At 41.7% G+C, this 20,703-nt stretch overlaps 1 protein-coding gene across 1 annotated transcript; it reads left to right on the top strand.

Moving 5' to 3' along the window:
- Nucleotides 1-7,800: 7,800 nt before the first annotated feature.
- On the top strand, nucleotides 7,801-19,558 carry LOC132113458 (tripartite motif-containing protein 16-like). The gene is made up of 7 exons (XM_059521223.1): nucleotides 7,801-8,079; nucleotides 12,859-13,211; nucleotides 13,623-13,718; nucleotides 13,798-14,031; nucleotides 17,415-17,574; nucleotides 18,729-18,776; nucleotides 18,987-19,558. Exons 1-7 carry the CDS (start codon nucleotides 7,845-7,847, stop codon nucleotides 19,523-19,525), a joined length of 1,665 nt encoding a protein of 554 aa, XP_059377206.1. The 5' UTR covers nucleotides 7,801-7,844; the 3' UTR covers nucleotides 19,526-19,558.
- Nucleotides 19,559-20,703: the final 1,145 nt, after the last annotated feature.

The following is a 20,703-nucleotide window of genomic DNA, read 5'->3' as shown; positions in this document are numbered from 1 at the left end:
AATGTAATCCCCTTTGTAATCGTTAAAAATTTCATAAGTAACTGTAATTTAATTACTCATTTTTTCTTAGTAACTGTAACTAATTACAGTTACAATAATTTTGTAATTAAATTACGTAACGGCGTTACATGTAACTAGTTACTCCCCAACACTGCATATAACATATCATTTCGAGTGAAAAAATGAAGAGAAAATCCAAAAAAAGTCAAAGGTACAAGACTGTGTACATATTTTCATTTCGAGCGAAGGAACTACTCATCCCATAAACCACCGCGCCTCCCTGAATTCGACTGAAGTCACAGCCGCGAACGAGTCTTTTGAGCGACTTCCAAATCTGACGACGGTCGTACAAACTTTTTCCTCCAGTGAATTTTATTTGAATGTACAGTAATAGCAGTTCTTTCAGTATTAATCGTGTAAATAAATAGTGTTTTATATAGGTATTGTGTATTTTATATATTTCGTGAGTGTGTGAAAGCGGTTAAACGATAACGTCAGCAATGGTGCAGTGCTTTGTACCTGACTCCAATCACCGCTCAGTCGTCAACACATGTCGTTGCCATGAATTATTACATCAATGTTCAGTAAATGCACAAAAGGGTATGCCTAGGCTAAATATTGTTTTGACTGTGCCATCATAAAATGCTTGATATGACTCATACCATATGAAGGCTACAGTAGCCTAGCTAAAGTGGACGATAATGCTAACTAACGTTACCAACCTCCTGCAAAACTCACCAAAACTTTGTAGGTCTTGTCCCTCATGCTGGCCCTTACAAAACCCACAAGCTGACCCTCGGACACGCTACACTCAACTACATGACCCGATCTGAAGTGGTTTTCACCCCTTTGAACACTTTTGTTTTCCTCCTTGAAAAAAGCCATCATGGCAGCCAAGGAGATCATGATTGCACTGATAAGTCTACCGTGCAAAAACGCAACACAGGTTTTTATTTTATTTTACTTTTTAATTAATGATCTTCAGTCTTCACTGACCTTCGCGGGGTTTAAGCAGACGGTTACACGAGCTCCACCAATCAGATGCATCACTGTGGGATTGTTCAGGATTGTGGGTAATGAAGTACTTATCCAAGACATCGCGAATAAAAGGCATTTATCTCAAAACAAGGTTAGTGCCTCATGAACCTTTGGCGTTTATATGAGCATATACTATCGCTTAGTACAGCCGTAGCTGGTTTTAAATCTACCATGTATGGTTACGTTTTTATGGCTTATACCCCAACTGTCAATGCAGAAATTGCATTGAATTTTTACTTCCGGCACCGGCTGTGGGCGCGACTGTGATGCCCACTGCGATGTTTTTGTAAAACTGAAGTTAGTTTGACCGTGTGGACGGAGGTTTGGACTGCAGTCAGATGTTGCTCAACCTGTCCCAGAATTCAACACTCCTCCAGACGTCTCATCCTCCTCGTCACCTTTAACCCCTTCAGTTCAACCCCGTCCCTCCGAGATCTCTTCTCCCACAGACTTCAAAAACAAAACTCAGATTTCAGCCCCGTGTTAAAAGGCGAAGGAAAGCAGTTCTCCTGCTTCGCTCATCCTGTGGGTTCAGCTTTGTTGTCATTTCATGCCTTAATTCATGTAAGTCCAATTTATAATCAGCAGTTCCAGAAAGGAAGGTTATAATAATACGCTGTAATTCTTTTCTCAACTCTGAGTGTTTTCTTTGGTCACTGTTGATGTCACACAGCCATTCAAATGCCAAATATGACTAAATAGCAATTTCCATCTAAAGTGGAGCAGAAACACTCGGCTGGCAGCGTCTGACCCAAAGACACACTTTCTTCACAGAAACAGTCGCAGAACGGCTACATTTGCTTTCAGCGACACACAAACCACTGTTTCCATCAGGAAACTATGTTTTTCTTGCAGTATGTGCGTCAAATCTAAAGAAGTTGTCATTTTTTAAAGTGTTTTGTCTTGTTTTCCAGTACAGATATCTATTGATTTACTGGAGATGTTTAAAACTTTATAGCTAAAACAAGAAAAAACATCCACAAGATATTTAGCAAGAAAAAGAATGGACTTTTTTTATCTGTGAGGAATTGATTTGATGCATCACTATGACAGACAGATCGAAATGCTACCGTCCTGCTTGATGCAATAGAAATGGAATAAAATATATATAAAATATTTTTTTTTATTCCATAAAAAAAAAAATTATATATTAAGTCATTTTTCATGTCCAGTAAATGTATATTGATTTAAGAATGTTTAGATAGAAAACGTCAAAAATATTTTATATCCATTTTAATTTTTTTTTTTTTTTTTTTTTTTTTGCATTTGAGATTTCCTGTGTTTTCAGGAGGTCAGCAGATGAAGACAGACGCGAGAGCATAAAAACACTGTGCGGTTAATACTTGGGTATCTGAGCGGTTCTTCTCTCTGGGTTGGGAGCCACACACTGCGGCCCAAAGCCTTCATCCCAGTTCTGGAGCTGAGCTGAGAGACACTCAGTGAACCCACAGATCCACATTACAGGATCCTCTCTCTCCTGCTCTGTCTGCATCTCTCTCGCTCACACATCTCTTTTTATGAGAGAAACTCGATCTCAGTCTCTGTGTCAGGAGCCAGTCAAGAGCCAACAGCATTCAGAACTCATTTTCAAGATAAGCATTATTATTTAACGAGGATGCATGAGACTTTGTGTCTGAGGCATAAACTGGATGTGCATCTGAACAGAAATTCACAAGATGCATGAAAAATCAGAGGTCAGCATATAACCATAATCAATGTGCGACTATTCCCATTTGAAATGCCTTTTTAACCTTTAAAACCTTTTGCATTTAAAGATTTTATAATTATAAACTATTTATATCAACTTTTTTTGTGATTCTTTGGATGTGTTTGCTAATGCATAGTTCGGTTAGATATTATTCTCTTTTATTGTGATTTTATGTTTATTTTCTATTTCTATTTGAATTTTATTTGTCTATTGTATATTTCTTAATGTACTGTGTGTGTGTGTGTGTGTGTGTGTGTGTGTGTGTGTGTGTGTGTGTGTGTGTGTGTGTGTGTCTGTGTGTGCTGTCAGAGTGAATCATGTCAGCAGGGAAGCAGAAAGACTAAACTGAGGTCAGTCATTTTCTGGAGGAAAAATAAACCCGTTCAAAGGGTCTTTCAGAATATGAAATCTGAACACTGTCCTTTTGCTGGAATTGGCCAAAATTCACACAGCAATGAAACATTGACGGGTTTGTGGATTCAGCGTCACTTTTGAACACCGTGTCATGTCCAGCGTGAGAGTTTACTGCGCTCTTCTGTCTATCAGAAGATTCATGCAGCCATTCACTGCAGAGCATCCATTGATGAGACACTGATACAATGATACATTTCTCAAAATCTGATGAAGAAAGAAACTCATCCTGATCTCAGATGACCTGAAAGTGAGCAGATTCTCAACACATTTATGTTTTTGGCTGAACTATTGTTTAAATCTGGTGAGACTCACATGTGTTTGTGGAGGTTTGGACAGTGCTCGCCGGATCAGCTGGTTCACTGTGTTCGGTGGCAGCATCTGTGCCAGATGTCATGGAAAGCAGGAAGTTTGGGAGCAGCTCTCGTATCCTGTTTCACAATAGCTGGAAGCGTGTGTGTGTTAAATGGGAGAGCAGGAATGAAACACCCTCAGAGCAGCCGAGCAGAACGAGAAGACGATAAATGAGCTTCTCTCAGTGTGAACCGGCCGATACAGGAAACAAAAGAAAGAGACACAACACAGCAGTATGAGCATTAACAGAATAGAATACACACACACAGACACACACACTCACACACACACACACACACAAACTCTCTCAAACACTCGCACATGAACACATACACAAACAGTAACCAACTCAAACACTCACACACACAAACACACATACATACAGACACACTCTTTCCCTCAAACATTCAAACACACATAAACACACACAAACACGCGCGCACACACACACACACACAAACACACAATCTCACACAAATACACACACACACACACAAACAGTAACACACTCAAACACTCACACAGAGACACACAAAAATTAATAAAAAATATATATTTATACAGTATATTTTATTATACAGGTGCTGGTCATATAATTAGAATATCATCAAAAAGTTGATTTATTTCACTAATTCCATTCAAAAAGTGAAACTTGTATATTATATTCATTCATTACACACAGACTGATATATATATATATATATATATATATATATATATATATATATATATATATATATATATATATATACATATATATATATATATATATATATATATATGTTTATTTCTTTTAATTTTGATGATTATAACTAACAACTAAGGAAAATCCCAAATTCAGTGTCTCAGAAAATTAGAATATTAATTAAGACCAATACAAAGAAAGGATTTTTAGAAATCTTGGCCAACTGAAAAGTATGAAAATGAAAAGTATGAGCATGTACAACACTCAATACTTAGCTGGGGCTCCTTTTGTGTTATGAGGTGTTATGAGAGCCCAGGTTGCTCTGATAGTGGCCTTCAGCTCTTCTGCATTCTTGGGTCTGTCATATCACATCTTCCTCTTCACAATACCCCATAGATTTTTTATGGCGTTAAGGTCAGGCGAGTTTGCTGGCCAATTAAGAACAGGGACACCATGGTCCTTAAACCAGGTACTGGTAGCTTTGGTACTGTGTGCAGGTGCCAAGTCCTGTTGGAAAATGAAATCTGCATCTCCATAAAGTTTGTCAGCAGCAGGAAGCATAAAGTGCTCTTAAACTTCCTGGTAGACGGCTGCGTTGACCTTTGACCTCAGAAAACACAGTGGACCAACACCAGCAGATGACATGGCACCCCAAACCATCACTGACTGTGGAAACTTTACACTGGATCTCAAGCAACGTGGATTGTGTGCCTCTCCTCTCTTCCTCCAGACTCTGGGACCCTGATTTCCAAAGGAAATGCTAAATTTACTTTCATCAGTAGGGTTGGATATAGTTTAAATTTTATTGATTCTGATTCCGATTGTGCTTGTCAATTCTGATTCTTATCCTAACGTCTGTGCATAGTGGTTCTTGAAGCACTGACTCCAGCTGCAGTCCACTCTTTGTGAATGTCCCCCACATTTTTGAATGGGTTTTGTTTCACAATCCTCTCCAGGGTGTGGTTATCCCTATTGCTTGTACACTTTTTCTACCACATCTTTTCCTTCCCTTCACCTCTCTATTAATGTGCTTGGACACAGAGCTCTGTGAACAGCCAGCCTCTTTTCTAATTACCTCTTGTGTCTTGCCCTCCTTGTGCAAGGTGTCAATGGTCGTCTTTTGGACAACTGTCGAGTCAGCAGTCTTCCCCGTGAATGTGTAGCCTACAGAACTAGACTGAGAGACCATTTAAAGACTTTGCAGGTGTTAATTAGCTGATTTCATTGTGGCACCGGGTGTCTTCACTCAGAATTGTTAGTAATTTTCACAATCAGTTACAAAGAAACAGCAAGTAGATTCAAGATTCAAGATTTTTTATTCGTCACATACACGATTATTTAGAGAATATATAACCAGCAGTGAAATGTGAGTCAGGTCCACTCCATGGACAGGGCCATTATTAAAGAATACAGCACAGAGGAAGATATACATAAATATACGTATGAAAGAATGAAATAAAAGTAAACAAAATAAAAATATAAGAATAAAATATTTAAAAATATATATACTGTAGAATTAAATATCAGTTGTGCTGTTCTGTGCCTCAAAGTGAGTGAAGAAGGCATCAGGTCATTCAGCAGGGAGATGTTGCTGTCAGAGGTCCGCAGTGGAGTACCTATCCTCCTGGAGAACTGTCTGTTAGCCTCTTTGATGCTGCGGGAAAGGTTGGACCTGGCTGTTCTCAGGCCCACCTCATCTCCAGCTCTGAAGGCAGCGTTTCGCATCTTCAGGAGTCTGTAGACCTCCCCTGTCATCCACGGCTTCTGGTTGGCCCGGAGAGTGATGGTCTTTCTGACTGTTACATCATCAATACCCTTGGTGATGTAGGCAGTGACAGTCTCTGAGTACTCCTGGAGGTGTGTGGTGTTATTGTATGTGACAGCCTGCTTAAACATCAGTCAGTCATCAGTCATTCCAGTCAGTAGTGTCAAAACAGTCTTGAAGAGCCTCTGACGATCCTTCTGGCCACACTTGTATCTGTTTGTGAACTGCTTTGGCAACTTTAACGAGCTGTCTGTATGCATGCATTAGCATGACAGTGATGTGGTCTGAGGCACAGAGGTGGGGGAGGGCCTTGTAAGCTCCTTTATGGGTGGTGTAAACAAAATCCAAAATGCTTTTACCTCATGTTAGAAAGTTAATGTGTTGGTTTATTTTTGGGAACACACTCCAAGTCTGCATGGTTGAAATCCCCAGCCAAGATGAGAAAAGCATCAGGGTGGGCTTTCTGCTGCTCACTGGTGTGCTGGTATAGTTCATTTAGTTCCTCGCCCCTCTTGCTGTTGTTGGAGTTCAGAGAGCTGTATACAGCAATTACAGCAAAAACAGTATGGCAGTATATTCCCTCGGCAGATAGAATGGCCAGCACTTGTGATCATAAACTCCATCAGGGTGAGCAGTGTTTGCAGACCACAACAGCATTGTGGCACCATGCATCATTGATGTAAACACAAAGCCTGCGACGAGGACTCTGTCTGCTCAATAGCATGTCAGCAGATCGAGCAGAATAGCGCAGTCAGGAACGCTGTTACTGAGCCATGTTTCTGTTAACACAAAAACACAACAGTCGCTTACAGTCATCTGAGTTGAGTGTAGTAATCGGATGTAGTCCACTTTATTGTCCAAAGAGCGTACATTAGCCAGGATGATGTTGGGGATAGATGGCTTGTGTGGGTTAGCCGTTAGCCTGAACTGGTATATCGTTTTCTGGTGAGAAAGAGGCCTTCCATGATTTTGTGAACTCTTTGTGCGTCTCCGGGAAGAAAGGTACTGGGGCTGGATGTGGTTTAGAGTATTGTATACCCCCAAACGTCTGGGACAGAGTTGGGGAGTCCACTCTAACCCAATGCTCTTGTCTGCCCGGGCCATTCCAGTGTCTGCCTCAGACTGAAACTCAGCTCCCATGGGGACTGGTTCCACTGAGGCATCTGCTTTAGATGGCTCTAGCCCACCCTCCAATTCTGAGAGTGACACATCATCTTCTTCACGAGCACCGAATGAAAAATTTCGTCTGAAAGTTCTAATAGGAGGCACGACACAAATTCCGTTCATAATGATTTACATTTGGTTACACTTTATTATTACATTTTGAAAGTAATGTTGCTTCTTGTTTTTGTTTCATATTATATTTTCTGTGTACTGCATTTTCCTAGTGTCTTGTGTTTTTTTTTGATGGAGTTTTATGCACCAAACTGTTGCCCCATGTGCACTGTAAAAATTATTTTTCAAAATCAGAAATTAAAGAAAGATGATTTGGATTATAAAATACTATTTTTCATATTTAATTTAATTTTCTTGCTGCTACTTTGTGTTTTTGTACTTGAGTAGTATATGAGTGAAAATAGTTTTAAAGTAAATCCACTATATCTGAAATGTAACATACTGTAAATACACAGGATTATTTTTACAGTGCATGGTAGTAAAAGTGTGTGCAGAGTATTTTTTTTAACACCTGACACGAGACACAGATATTCTGCACATCTAACAGACTGCAGGAACATGAAGGGGTTACAGTATGAGAGAATGAGCAGACAAACACGTGACTCAGACACAGAACCAGGAAACAGGAATCATTTGATTTCAGGGAAAGAGAAACTGAAGTGTAGTTGATCTGTTGTGTGTTTGTGTCTCTGTATTCAAGCAGTAAAATGGCAGAAGCCAGAGTTTCTCACGATGAGTTCATGTGTCCAGTGTGTCTGGATCTCCTGAAGGATCCAGTGACCATCCAGTGTGGACACAGTTACTGTAAGATCTGTATTACAGACTGCTGGGATCAGGAGGATCAGAAGAGAGTCTACAGCTGTCCTCAGTGCAGACAGACCTTCAGTCCAAGACCTGCTTTATCTACAAACACCATGCTGACTGAAGTCGACGTCACTTCCTGTTTGTTGACGTCACTTCCTGTTTGTTGTTGGCGGCTGTACTGCGTTTGAGCTCCGTCACTATATTCTTTTCATTGACTATTTTTAACTCAAAAATCAATTTTATACATCATCGTTTCCGTTTATATAACGTGTGAATATATCCTCTATTGTATTCTACAACAAAAACAATCAGAGCGCCTCGCTATCACTAGTTTTATTTTGATCTCCCGGGTCCGCTATTAGCTTTTAGCCCATTAGCATCAGCGGCGTGGTTGCAGCTAACTGCGCTAACATTGCTAATACTCTATTCACACACATTACCACTGCTGTACTCACTGTTACTTGCTTTAATGGCGGATGAATGTCTCCACTCTGTGCAGCTCGAGCTCGAGGCCGTGGGAAAGCAGATTCGCGACCTGGAGGTGAGGCAGGCCCAGCTGAGAGAGCGGAGAACCGCGCTGGAATCATCCCGGGCTGACGCTCACAAGTCCGGGGTAAGTATACAGCGATCTGCTAACAGTCCCACCACGTCTACTCCGTGTGTTTCTCTGCACAGGCCCGGTGCACCCAGGATGCGATCTTCCCAGATGTCCTTCACTGCGACGCCGGGACACCACGGACCCTGGGTGCATCCACAGCGGAGGACGCGAGCCGGGTCCCGGGCGACGACTTCTCCCCCTCCTGCCTTCGACATCTCCATCCGGAACCGCTTCGCTCCCCTCCGCGAGACAGGACGCGACTCTGTGATCATCGGAGACTCCATCGTCCGACACGTAAGTGCTACGTTAGCCGAAGGTAAAGTGCACACTCATTGTTTGCCTGGTGCTCGTGTTCTCGATGTTTCTGCGCAGATACCCGCGATCCTGAAGGTCGACGAGAGCCCCAGAGCGGTCGTGCTTCACGCCGGGGTTAACGACACCACGCTGCGGCAGACGGAGACGCTGAAGAGGGACTTCAGCAGCCTGATCGAGACGGTTCGCAGCACGACGCCCGCGGCGACGATCGCCGTGTCTGGACCACTGCCCACGTATCGACGAGGACACGAAAGGTTCAGTAGACTTTTTGCTTTAAATGAATGGCTGTTGTCATGGTGTAAAGAACAGAAACTGCTATTTGTTAATAACTGGAATCTTTTCTGGGAGCGTCCTAGGCTGTTTCGCGCTGATGGATTACACCCCAGCAGAATCGGAGCGGAGCTGCTCTCTGACAACATCTCCAGGACACTTCGCTCCATGTGACTAGTAAGACAATTCTCTAATAACTATTATGATGACTTTTGTTCCACCCGCTTAAATGATAAAAGTACTTGTGCTGTAAAAACTATTAAGACTGTGTCTGTTCCCCGAATAGTGAGGTCAAAATATAATGTAGGATCTAGAAAAAATCTTATCGTAATTAAACCAGAAAAATGTAAAGTAAATGAACAAAAACAATTTTTAAAGTTTGGGCTCATAAATATTAGATCACTCACACCCAAAGCAATTATTGTAAATGAAATGATCACAGAAAATAGTTTTGATGTACTCTGCTTGACTGAAACCTGGCTAAAACCAAATGATTATTTTGGTCTAAATGAGTCTACTCCACCAAACTACTGTTATAAGCATGAGCCCCGTCAGACTGGTCGTGGAGGAGGTGTTGCAACAATATATAGTGATATTCTCAATGTTACCCAGAAAACAGGATACAGGTTTAACTCTTTTGAAATACTTCTGCTAAATGTTACACTGTCAGACATGCAAAAGAAATCTAATGTATCTCTTGCTCTGGCTACTGTGTATAGACCACCAGGGCCGTATACAGAATTCCTAAAAGAATTTGCAGATTTCCTCTCAGACCTTCTAGTTACAGTTGATAAGGCGCTAATCATTGGAGATTTTAATATTCACGTTGATAATGCAAATGATACATTAGGACTTGCGTTTACTGACCTAATAAACTCCTTTGGAGTCAAGCAAAATGTCACCGGGCCCACTCATCGTTTTAATCATACACTAGATCTAATTATATCACATGGAATCGATCTTACTGCTATAGATATTGTACCCCAATGTGATGATATTACAGACCATTTCCTTGTATCGTGCATGCTGCGTATAACTGATATTAACTATATGTCTCAGCGTTACCGTCTGGGCAGAACTATTGTTCCAGCCACCAAAGACAGATTCGCAAATAACCTGCCTGATCTATCTCAACTGCTATTTGTACCCAAAAATACACATGAATTAGACGAAATTACTGACAACATGGGCACTATTTTCTCTAATACATTAGAAGCTGTTGCCCCCATCAAATTGAAAAAGGTTAGAGAAAAACGTACTGTGCCATGGTATAACAGTAATACTCACTCTCTCAAGAAAGTAACTCGTAGTCTTGAACGCAAATGGAGAAAAACTAACTTGGAAGTTTTTAAAATTGCGTGGAAAAACAGTATGTCCAGCTATAGACAGGCTCTAAAAACTGCTAGGGCAGAGCATATCCACAAACTCATTGAAAATAACCAAAACAATCCAAGGTTTTTATTTAGCACAGTGGCTAAACTAACAAATTACCAGACGCCACCTGATTAAAATATTCCACCAACGTTAAATAGTAATGACTTTATGAATTTCTTCACTGATAAAATAGATAACATTAGAAATACAATAGCGAATGTAGATTCTACAGCGTCTAACACTTCAGTTTCATCCATCGCACCCAAAGATAAACTGCAGTGCTTTACAAATAAAGGACAGGAAGAGCTAAATAAACTTATCACTGTATCTAAACCAACAACATGTTTATTAGATCCTGTACCCACTAAATTACTAAAAGAGCTGTTACCTGTAGCCGAAGAACCGCTTCTCAATATCATTAACTCGTCGTTATCTTTAGGTCACGTCCCAAAACCATTCAAGCTGGCGGTTATCAAGCCTCTTATTAAGAAACCAAAACTAGATCCTAGTGTACTGGCAAATTATAGGCCTATTTCAAATCTTCCATTTATGTCTAAAATTTTAGAAAAAGTTGTGTCTGCTCAATTGAGCACCTTCCTGCATAAAAATGATCTGTATGAAGAATTTCAGTCAGGTTTTAGGCCCCACCATAGCACAGAAACTGCACTTGTTAAAATTACAAATGACCTGCTTCTTGCGTCAGATCAAGGCTGCATCTCATTTCCAGTCTTACTTGATCTTAGTGCTGCGTTCGACACCATAGATCATGACATACTCATAGATCGATTACAAAACTATACAGGTATTCAAGGGCAGGCTCTAAGATGGTTTAGATCCTACCTGTCCGATCGCTACCATTTTGTTTACTTAAATGGGGTGTCATCTCATTTATCATCAGTAAAATATGGAGTGCCACAAGGATCCGTCCTAGGTCCCCTTCTATTTTCAATATACATGTTGCCCCTTGGTAATATTATTAGAAAATACGGAATTAGCTTCCACTGTTATGCTGATGATACTCAGCTATATATCTCAACAAGACCAGATGAAACTTCCCAATTATCTAAGCTAACAGAGTGTGTTAAAAATGTAAAAGATTGGATGACAAATAATTTTCTCCAATTAAATTCGGATAAGACAGAGATATTAATTATTGGACCAAAAAACACCACACAGAATCTTGTAGATTACAATCTGCAACTAGACGGATGTACTGTTACTTCCTCTACAGTCAGAAATCTGGGTGTTATATTGGACAGCAATTTGTCTTTTGAAAATCATATTTCCAATGTTACAAAAACCGCATTCTTCCATCTTAGAAACATTGCCAAGCTACGAAACATGTTATCTGTTTCTGATGCAGAAAAGCTAGTTCATGCTTTCATGACCTCTAGACTGGACTATTGTAATGCACTTCTAGGTGGTTGTCCTGCTTCGTCAATAAACAAGCTACAGGTAGTCCAAAATGCAGCAGCTAGAGTCCTTACCAGGTCAAGAAAATATGATCATATTACCCCAATTTTACAGTCTCTGCACTGGCTACCTATTAAGTTCCGTATCAGTTACAAATTATCATTACTTACCTATAAGGCCATAAATGGTTTAGCTCCTGCGTACCTAACTAGCCTTCTACCACGCTACAACCCATCACGCACCCTAAGGTCACAAAACACTGGACTTTTGGTAGTTCCTAGGATAGCAAAGTCCACTAAAGGAGGTAGAGCTTTCTCACATTTGGCTCCCAAACTCTGGAATAGCCTTCCTGATAATGTTCGGGGTTCAGACACACTCTCTCTGTTTAAATCTAGATTAAAAACGCATCTCTTTCGCCAAGCATTCGAATAATGTATCTCTTAAATTGTGAGTGTAGTTGCATCTGCATTTTTATTCTTTAGCTTGGGTTAAACTAATTTTACTTTGTTGGATCAGCAGCTATGCTAATGATGTCTCTATTTTGTTTCTATGTTTTGCCACGGGATTTACATCCCGTGGTAACTAGGATTTACACAAGCTCCAGTCTGGATCCAGAACACCTGAGAAGAGATGATGCTGACCCTCAGAGGACCCCAGATGATGCTAACCTTGAATCAACAAACAGAACTAACAATTATTGCTACATGTGTGACTGCATCATATAATTACTATTAATTAATAATATTGATAGTTAATCATCTAGCTGACTACGTCTTGTATTATTATTATTATTTTTATTTTTCTAAAATCCTGTCAAACGTGCACAAACTACTAGCTACTACTAAATATTGTAGAAACATAATTTTCTGTAAAGTTGCTTTGTAACGATTTGTATTGTAAAAAGCGCTATACAAATAAACTTGAATTGAAATAAACTTGAATTGAAGTGGTGGAGAAACTGAAGAAGACCAGACTCTCTGCTGACTGTTACGCTGGAGCTGGAGATGTGCAGTGTGACGTCTGTACTGGAAGAAAATACAGAGCCGTCAAGTCCTGTCTGGTGTGTGTGAACTCTTACTGTCAGAATCACCTCGAACAACATGAGAGTTTCTTTAGAGGAAAGAGACACAATCTGACTGAAGCCACTGGACGACTGCAGGAGATGATCTGCCAGAAACATGAGAAGATCCTCGAGGTTTTCTGCCGCACTGATCAGAAATGTATATGTGTGCTGTGTACAGTTACTGAACATAAAAACCATGACACTGTATCAGCTGCAGATCAGAGGAAAGAGAAACAGGTATTTAACACTAGACACTGATGAAATATTGCTGACACTCGGTTCATTTGTGTTTATATCAGCTCCATATTAACAGCTTACAGCATTCACACGTCACATGGCAGCAGGAATGAACTGTAGTTGCAAGAAAAGTTTAAATGTTTGCTGAAGATGCACCATAAACCTTTATCAACACAATCTTTCTTAAAATGAGCCTTGATTATACTATTCACCTGTTCTGTGACTAAGTATATATTCCCATCGTTCAAAATGCAAGCTCTGCTACACAGCAGAAACAGTGTGAGTGTGAAGCTCTATGTCTGTGTCAGTTTCACTTTTATAATATTTACACTTGCATTGTTAAACAGGCCTTAATCTGATTTAGTGTCAGTAGTTTTCTGTGAGATTGACGATCATCTGTTTGTCCTGCAGAAGCAGCTGAAGGAGACACAGAAGACGCTCCAGCAGAGAATCCAGCAGAGAGAGAAAGATCTCCAGCAGCTGAGAGAGACTGTGGAGTCTCATAAGGTGAGTCTGGAGAAGAAGAGAAGTTTGTCTCCGTCTCAGTTCAGACTCACTGAAGCTGAATCACTGTGTGTCCTAACAGCGCTCTGCACAGACAGCAGTGGAGGACAGTGAGAGGATCTTTACTGAGCTCATCCGCTCCATTGAGAGAAGCCGCTCTGAGCTGATACGACTGATCAGAGATCAGGAAAAGACTGCAGTGAGTCGAGCTGAAGAACGACTGGAGCGACTGGAGCAGGAGATCAATGATCTGAGGAGGAGAGACGCTGAGCTGGAGCAGCTTTCACACACACAGGATCACATCCAGTTCCTGCAGGTAACACAGATCTAGAAGAACAGGATCATAGTGGACTTGAGCAGATCCTGCTGTGACAGAGACTCACAGAGAAACGTGTCTTATTATATAATCAAGTTTAAGTTCAAGTCTGCTTTATTGTCAATTCTTCCACATGTACAGTACATACATAGAGAGAATCGAAATTGCGTTACTCTCAGACCCCCGGTACACACAGATAACATTAAAACCTAAAAGTCTAGATCAAAATATAAAATTTAGATACAACTATACAAAAAGGGAATGTAAAAAAGACATGTAATAAAATTAAAAATAAAGTTAAATAAAGCAGCGCAAGGCAAAAGGCAGATAGAGTGCAAATCAATGAAGTGAACAACAGTGCAGATAAAAGGTTTTTTAGTGCAAAAACAAAAGCTTATTAAGTCTGATTAAAGTGACAAAGGGCTCAAGAGCAGTTATTTTATTTAACTGACTGATGAGGTAGTGGAATGACGTCAGTTCCATGGAGAATGAGGTAGTGAGCAGACAAATGCTGCACAAAGTGACTGGTGCATGTCATCGTATATTAGTGGGGGGGGGGGGGGGGTCTGGTGGGGGGTTCATAGTTCAGTGGTGCCTGGGGCAGAAGAGGGACGGGGGGGCAAGTTCGGGAGGGAGTTCAGCTTCCTGACAGCCTGGTGGATGAAGCTGTCCTTCAGTCTGCTGGTCCTGGCCTTGAGACTCCGCAGTCTCCTCCCTGATGGTAGCAGGCTGAAGAAGCTGTGTGATGGGTGAGTGGGATCACCTGTGATGCAGAGGGCTTTGCGAGTGAGACGGGTTCCGTAAATGTGCTGGAGGGAGGGGAGAGAGACACCAATGATCTTCTCAGCTGCTCTCACTATGCGTTGCAGAGTCTTTCGGCAGGACGCGTTGCAGGCGCCGTACCGCACAGTGATGCAGCTCAACAGGATGCTCTCGATGGTGCCTCTGTAGAAGGTGTACATGATGGGGGCCGGGGCTCTGGTTCCCCTCAGTTGTCACTGCACCACTCAGCCTCAGCCAGGCAGCTCACCTCGCACCTCGCTCCCATGAGACCCACCACAGTTGTGTCATCTGCAAACTTAATAAAGAGGTTGGAGTTGTGTGATGGAGTGCAGTCATGGGTCAGCAGAGTGAAGAGGAGGGGGCTCAGCACACATCCTTGGGGGGCTCCAGTGTTCAGTGTCATGGTGCTGGATGTGTTGCTGCCGACCCGTACTGCCTGAGGTCATCCAGTCAGAAAGTCCAACAGCCAGTTGCACAGCGAAGTGTTGAGCCCCAGCTGGATAAGTTTGTAAATGAGCTGTTGAGGGATGATTGTGTTGAATGCTGAACTGAAGTCAATGAACAGCATTCTGACATATGAGTCCTTTTTGTCTAGATGTGTGAGTGTTGAGTGGGCGGCAGTGGCAATGGCATCATCGGTCGACCGATTGGACCGATATGCAAACTGGAAGGGGTCCCGGAAGGGGGGGAGGGCAGACTTGATGTGGTGCATGACTAGCCGTTCAAAGCACTTCATGAGGATGGGAGTAAGTGCAACAGGACGGTAGTCATTGAAGCAGGATGGAGATGGCTTCTTCGGAACTGGAATGATGGTGGTAGCTTTGAAACATGTGGGAACAACAGCCTGACTCAGTGAGATGTTGAAAATTTCTGTTAAGACATCAGTGGGTTTTGCTGCACAGTCTTTCAGTACACGCCCAGGGATGTTGTCAGGACCCGGAGCTTTGCGTGCATTGATCCTGCTGAAGGATCTCCTCACACTGTCTGGGGTCAGTGTCATCACCTGGTCGCCGGGCGGAGGTGGAGTCTTCTGTGCAGTGGTGCTGTTTTGTTGCTCAAAGCGAGCGAAGAAGGTGTTCAGCTCATTTAGCAGAGAGATGTTGCTGTCACAGGTCTGTGGTTGGGGCATGTAGTCCGTAATGTTCTGTATCCCCTGCCACAGGTTCCTAATGTCTCTGCTGTTGCTGAATTGATGAGCTATCCTCCTGGAGTGCTGGAGTGCTGTTGATCGGGGGAACGTACACCGAAATGAGCAGTATAGCAGTATATTCCCTCGGCAGATAGAACGGCCGTCACTTAATAATCATAAACTCCACCAGGGGTGAGCAGTGTTTGCTGATCACAACAGTATCGTGGCACCACGCGTCATTGATGTAAACACAAAGCCCGCCGCCACTGGTTTTTCCTCCCGTGACGAGAGCTCTGTCCGCTCGATAGCACGTCAGCTGGTCGAGCTGAATAGCGCTGTCTGGAACGCTGTTGCTGAGTCATGTTTCCGTGAACACAAAAACACAACAGTCTCTTACAGTCCTCTGAGTAGAATGTAGTAATCGAATGTAGTCCAGTTTATTGTCCAACGAGCGTACGTTAGCCAGTACGATGGTGGGGATAGATGGCTTGTGTGGGTTAGCTGTTAACCTAGCCCGGATAACTCAGCGCTTACCCCTCTTTTGCTTCCTCTCACACCGCTTGTGGCACCTCCGCTGTGGGCGAGATGCAGTAGTTGGGGTCGGTGATGGTGAAGGCTTCCATAGCAGACCGAGATCCCGCAGCTGTTCCGCGTGTGCAGAGTTTAACTGTAAAAATGCGGTTCTGCCGACATCGAGCAGAAACTTGCGACTGTATGCACGCTTACAAACAGGTAGACGCGATGACGACGTACAAAAACACTGTGACTCACAAGACAAAAAACACGAAAACATTGTTCTGTCGGGACAGAGAGAAGCCGCTGCATGTGGAAGCGCCGCCATCTTGGAATCTCTCAATCAAACTCTCATCTGATCATCTTCTTCTGAAAGAGATGCCGCTTACAAATGGCTTCCAGCTCTGGAGATCTCTTAGGAATCATTTCTCTGAGCTCTTTCTTCTAGAAGATTTATGCAGCTGCTAAAAACTGCTAGTGCCACCAACTCTTCATTTAAACTTTTTCCCCCATTTTCCTTTCTGATTTATAACATCATGCTGAAATCAGTGAAATTCATAGTAACGATTCTGAGTAACGTTCATCAAAATTGGATCAGGTTATCCTCAGACCTGAACAGAAAATGTGTTTTTATTTGCCTGTAACACATTGATGAAATTTGACCATGAAGACCACAAACATAAAATCAGTCTGTATATTAGCAATGCTTCAGTGTATAGAAACCAAACCAAACCTGAGCGTGTCTTTAGAGTTCTTGTGAAGTTTCAGTGTCTGTAACAGCTCTAAAAGTTATAAATAATGGATAATGAATAATGAAAATAAGAAGAATGAAGCGGATGTTGTGAAAGTGCTGGATAAAGTGCTGGATTGAGGAGAGTTACTAAAGATCAAATCTGATGTTCCTGAAGGTTATTGAGTGAAGTGTGGAGCTGATGAGTTTGATTTCTGTTTTCTGTAGAGTTTCCAGTCTCTCTCAGCACCTCCTGAATCTACAGACGTAAATGATGATCTCTTCAGTTCTCTCTTCTCTTCTGATGCTCTGAGAGAATCTGTCCATCAGCTGAGAGACAAACTGGAGGATTTCTGCAAAGAGCAGCTCAAGAAGATCTCAGACAGAGGTAAAGTCCTGGGCCCGTATTCATAAAGATTCTAAGAATCCTCTCAGAAAACTCTTAATTTTGCTTAAAAACTTAAAAACTACAGAAGGTTGTGACAGACCCAAATTAATCACTATTGCATTGTGGCATTTTCCCAGTTGCCAAATATCGTAATGTAGTGATAACTTTAATTTCTGGCGCTATGGCATTTCTGCGCTGTGTCGGAGATGTTAGCACGTCTCTAATAAGACAAGTCACAAACATGATCCCTGCACGATCTAATCTATAGCGTCTTATTAACTCACTGTCATCCACTGTCACATTTCTTGTGTTTGCAGAACAGAAGTCCTTAACCATCTTCAAGAATCGGCTTAAAACACATTTCTTCCATCTTTATTTGACCCTCTAACTTTAACACTCTCTATTCTAATTCTATTCTTAAAAAAAAATCGAACTACCTGTCTAATCTTTTTGTATTCTATTTTCTTTTTTATTTATTATGCAATTGCATGTGTGTGTGTGTGTGTGTGTGTGTATGTGTAAAGATCTCTAACACTAGCTTGCTCTATTCTTTTTTTATTCTATCTGTTTTCTTTTTATTTATTATATTATTTAAAATCCCATGCTACGTGTACTGTGTTAACCTAACTGAGACTTGTTATAGCACTTATATATCATTGCTCTTTTTGTTGTTTTTAATTGTTTCCACTGTCCTCATCTGTAAGTCGCTTTGGATAAAAGTGTCTGCTAAATGAATAAATGTAAATGTAATGTAAATGTAATTTCTTCTGCCTCTTAGTCTTTCTGCCATTTTCTCCTCTGCTAAAGAAACTCTAAAGCGTCTTAAAAGTCCTCATCTGTGCTCCTAACAAGTTTGACCTTAAGACCTATTTTAAGGGTTAAGATGCTTTCTGAATTACTTTTTTCTTTACTAGGATTTTTTCTTTGATTTTGAGAGTAAACGCCCACATTTCTAAGAATTTTCTTAGAAATTTGTCACTAGGAACTACTTTTTGAATTAAGATTCTTTATGAATATGGGCCCTGGAGATTCATCTGCTCTCAGAAACCAGTCCATCATCATATTATATCATAGAAAACATCATATTAGAAATGTGTTAGGAATAGATACAGGATCATGAGAATCACACTGTTCATGTCTGTTGATTTCCACAGTGCCATTCACCAGCATTGATCTCTGGACCAGGAACGACTTCCTACAATGTAAGTCAGTAAGAAAACCAGCAGAAAAACTCTCTGAGAGTCTTCATGTTCTTCCTGTAGAAGGAGAAAGAAGAGGTTTATAACTGATGATGTAAATGATGATGTGCACAGATATCTGTTCATCTGTACTGAGACACTGATGATACACTGAACATGAAAAGATCAAACAGATTCATAATTCCTGATTCTGATGTGTTTTATCTCCATCAGATTCCCATCAGCTCACTCTGGATCTGAACACAGTGAATAAACACCTCCGTCTGTCTGAGAACAACAGAGAGATTACTGACACTGACACAGATCAGCCGTATCCTGATCATCCAGACAGATTTGATGTGTATCAGCAGGTGTTGTGTAGAGAGAGTGTGTGTGGACGCTGTTACTGGGAGATTGAGTGGAGAGGAGATTATGTGTGTATATCAGTGTCATATAAGAGCATCAAGAGGAAAGGACGAAGTAATGAGTGTTGGTTTGGATGTAATGATCAGTCCTGGAGTTTGTTCTGCTCTCCTGACAGTTACTCATTCAGACACAATAACATAAAGACTGATCTCTCTGTGAAGCCCATCAGCAGGAGAATAGGAGTGTTTGTGGATCACAGAGCAGGAACTCTGTCCTTCTACAGCGTCTCTGACACAATGAGCCTCATCCACACAGTCCAGACCACATTCACTCACACGCTCTATCCTGGGTTTGGGGTTGGTCCTGGGTTTTGGATTAATTCTGGCTCATCAGCGAAACTGTGTTGATGAATCAGAATAGACTGACGAGAGATTCTACAGATAATGTAGACATTAAAACCGCAGCTAAACGTCTGTCAGTGAAACAACAATCAGCAAAAATGTGTGTAATAAATTCTTATATATTAAGTAAGATTAGTGTATGTGAGTTGTGACAATCATCACCACCGCTCTTTAAATGCCAAGCGTGTTTCTCCTCTGGAGACCGCTCTCTTCCTCGTGAATGCACACTGGGGTCCTCGTGGGTCCAAGAAGGGTTTGTTGAGGGATTCCTGTCCACCAGAGCTATGAGCTGCTGGACCCATCCGGATGAGAACTGCACCCGTTATTTGTCTTATGGGCCAGAATGGTGGCCGTTTATTCCTGGGAAGTGCTGTGGGCCAAGGAGGACCAAGATGGGAGCATGTGTGGCCGCTGGACTCCGCCCCTTACCTGGACCCGTCCTTCCTGAACACTACCTGTCCTTCACAAATCTCACAGCACGAAGAAGACACCAGATCCCCTGTTTATATTGAACACCCTTTCCCTAATGGTTAGAGAGTCGGACTCGCAATCGAAAGGTTGTGAGTTCGAGTCCCGGGCCGGCAGGAATTGTAGGTGGGGGGAGTGCATGTACAGTTCTCTCTCCACCTTCAATACCACGACTTAGGTGCCCTTGAGCAAGGCATCGAACCCAACTGCTCCCCGGGCGCCGCAGCATAAATGATGAACACTGCTCCGGGTGTGTGCTCACAGTGTGTGTGTGTGTTCACTGCTCTGTGTGTGTGCATTTCAGATGGGTTAAAAGCAGAGCACGAATTCTGAGTATGGGTCACCATACTTGGCTGAATGTCATGTCACTTTTCACACACTTTCTTAGGTCTGACTTTAATTTGTGTTGACTGAAATCAGTCATTTAGTTTTACTGTAGTGTAGAAATTTTCATTTTTACTATTGTAGAATTTCCTGTTAAGGAGGCAGATATGTGATTTTCAGATCAATTCCCGACTGGGCTGATTTCTATAGGAAATTGTGAAGCAGGTAAAATAAATGTTGACTTTGGTGATCTCATAATTCAAGGGCTACAAGTGGAAGAAAGCAGAAAAACCAAAAAACAAGCAAAAGTGGAGAAGCATCGCTGAAAAAAGAAGAAACCTGGAACCTCAGCACCATATGGACTTCAAATTGAGATGCAGAAACAGGAAACT

This window comes from Carassius carassius, chromosome 33 (assembly GCF_963082965.1).
Source record: "Carassius carassius chromosome 33, fCarCar2.1, whole genome shotgun sequence".
NCBI classification, from domain to species: Eukaryota; Metazoa; Chordata; class Actinopteri; order Cypriniformes; family Cyprinidae; genus Carassius; species Carassius carassius.
The sequence above is the reverse complement of the archived record's forward strand: the minus strand, read 5'-3'. Positions and strand labels throughout refer to the sequence as shown.